Genomic DNA, 2,042 nt, shown 5'->3' with positions numbered 1-2,042 from the left:
TTTAGACGCTCAAGCAAATATTCCTGACAGGAAAGAGTTGAAATGGTATGGTGACTTATGAATGGAGAATTACTGAGTGTGAACTTTTATGCCCTCACTTGACACGATGAGTTAAGACCAGACCCTCCAAACCCAGGCCAAGACTAGACCCCTTGAGACCCAAACGCACATCAGAAATCAATAAACCATACATGTCCAATTGTTTTCCAAAGACAGAAATCTTTTTCTTTTTGTCCTTTTTTTTATTTTACACCAAAAACATGTTTTCCTAACGAACATAAATGAAAGCAAAATGCTATCATACAAGTTTCAGACATGTTTTTCCATTCTGTTTCACAAGGGTTTTTTTACTTCTTTGAACTAACAAATAAAGTACCACAGTACTTTTTGAATTTACTCTATAATAGTATCAAAGTTACTTTAAAAAGTGCACGTCGTTTCTATTTCGTCAGTGTATTTAAAAACTAAATTAAAAACCTCACCCTTTTTTCCATAACATAACCCTACAGAGAGCATGTGATGTACGAAACTTCAAAATATACTGGTACTGACCCGCCACGGAAGCAGCCCAGAAGACATGATCTCATAATGTAACATTCAAGATTGTGATGATTCACAGTTTCCCAAGATTGTGATTCCTGTGTAAATAGATGTATGCCACCATTAGATTCCTGTTCCCCATTAAAACATGAAAAGTCTGCGTATATGCCACTTCAGAAGCATCTTCGGTCCCACTTTATATTAGGTGGCCTTAACTACTATGTACTTACATCAAAAAAATAAGTACAATGTGCTTGTGTTCAGTTGTGTTCATATTGTATTTTAAAACACTTTTGCTGCTATTCAGGTGGGATACAGGTAAGGTTAGGGACAGGTTTGGTAGGTTTAATGGTGGGTTAAGGTGTTAGAGATGGGCCAACATTGTAATTATACATGCAGGTATTTTTAAAATACAAGTACAATGTAAAAGCATGTATGCACACAATAAGTGCATTGTATCAAATTATTAATTTAAATTTATAAAACAGATAGTTCCGGTCCTTGATTCTGATTGGCTGAGCCGCGTTCGAAGCTACATTGTTTGGTGGAAGAATACTGTGTTTATTAATATCATTACACTTTATTTGCTCTGCTTTATTCTGTGAAACCGTACTACATATATGGAATAACCGTATTATAAAAGCAATAAGCCCCGTGAAGCCATGGTTTACAGTGAATTTATAACAGCTAAGAGAGGTTTTAGACTCCGCTTCACCTCGTACCTAACAAAGCCCCTCAGCTTTTATAAATTCACTGTAAACCACGGCTTCTTGGGGCTTATTGCTTTAGTAAGTACATAGTAGTTAAGCCCACCTAATATAAATATCTTCTGTGCCATCTTGCAGCACAATGCATTCTTATCTGAAACCATAAACTGAAACCCACAGCAAAGGCAGGTTTTTTTGTCTTATTACCAGTGCAATGAGAGCAAGACTGCAGCTCGTCATTCGTTTGGAATAAGACGTGTCCAGTCAAAAATGGTTAAAGAACAACTGATGGTGGAAGTCTGTAGAGAAATCAATTAGTACTTTTGTAACTATGGAATCTTTATATGCATGGACTTCTCAGTAAAAACAAACAACAGCTTTTGTCAGTTAGCAAGAATCTTTACCCCAGTGAGAATTAGGACTCAAACCTGTTCCCCTTTGCAGATCTCACAGCTTGGAGATGTAATATAGCTGTATGCCTTTGTTTGTTTGCCGTTAGCTGTGGGTTAACCAGGAAAATACAGCCACAGAATCGGCTGAGGGTGCCGGCGAGGTACAGAACGGACACAGCGACCCCAGCAACGGCTGTCTGTGCATCGGCCAAGCGCTGCAGAACCGAGACCAGATGAGGGCCAACGTCATCAACGAGATCATGAGCACTGAGCGCCACTACATCAAGCACCTGAAGGACATCTGTGAGGTACCATGGAGCGATCACAGGGACAGTTCAGCCCAAAATTCATGTCATTGTGTCGTTCCAAACCCATAGGACGTGCGTCTTCAGTACACAAATGA

At 39.1% G+C, this 2,042-nt stretch overlaps 1 protein-coding gene across 1 annotated transcript in view; it reads left to right on the top strand.

Moving 5' to 3' along the window:
* LOC107579854 (rho guanine nucleotide exchange factor 9-like) overlaps window positions 1–2,016 on the top strand; it is a 2,950-nt gene extending 934 nt beyond the window's left edge. The window contains exon 2 of the mRNA XM_016265644.1: window positions 1,747–2,016. Within this exon, the coding sequence (XP_016121130.1) occupies window positions 1,747–2,016 (270 nt within the window). The remainder of the gene's footprint in view (window positions 1–1,746) is intronic.
* Window positions 2,017–2,042: the final 26 nt, after the last annotated feature.

The sequence above is a fragment of the Sinocyclocheilus grahami genome, unplaced genomic scaffold (genome assembly GCF_001515645.1).
Source record: "Sinocyclocheilus grahami isolate Dianchi unplaced genomic scaffold, SAMN03320097.WGS_v1.1 scaffold20855.1, whole genome shotgun sequence".
In the NCBI taxonomy this organism is placed as follows: domain Eukaryota; kingdom Metazoa; phylum Chordata; class Actinopteri; order Cypriniformes; family Cyprinidae; genus Sinocyclocheilus; species Sinocyclocheilus grahami.
The sequence above is the reverse complement of the archived record's forward strand: the minus strand, read 5'-3'. Positions and strand labels throughout refer to the sequence as shown.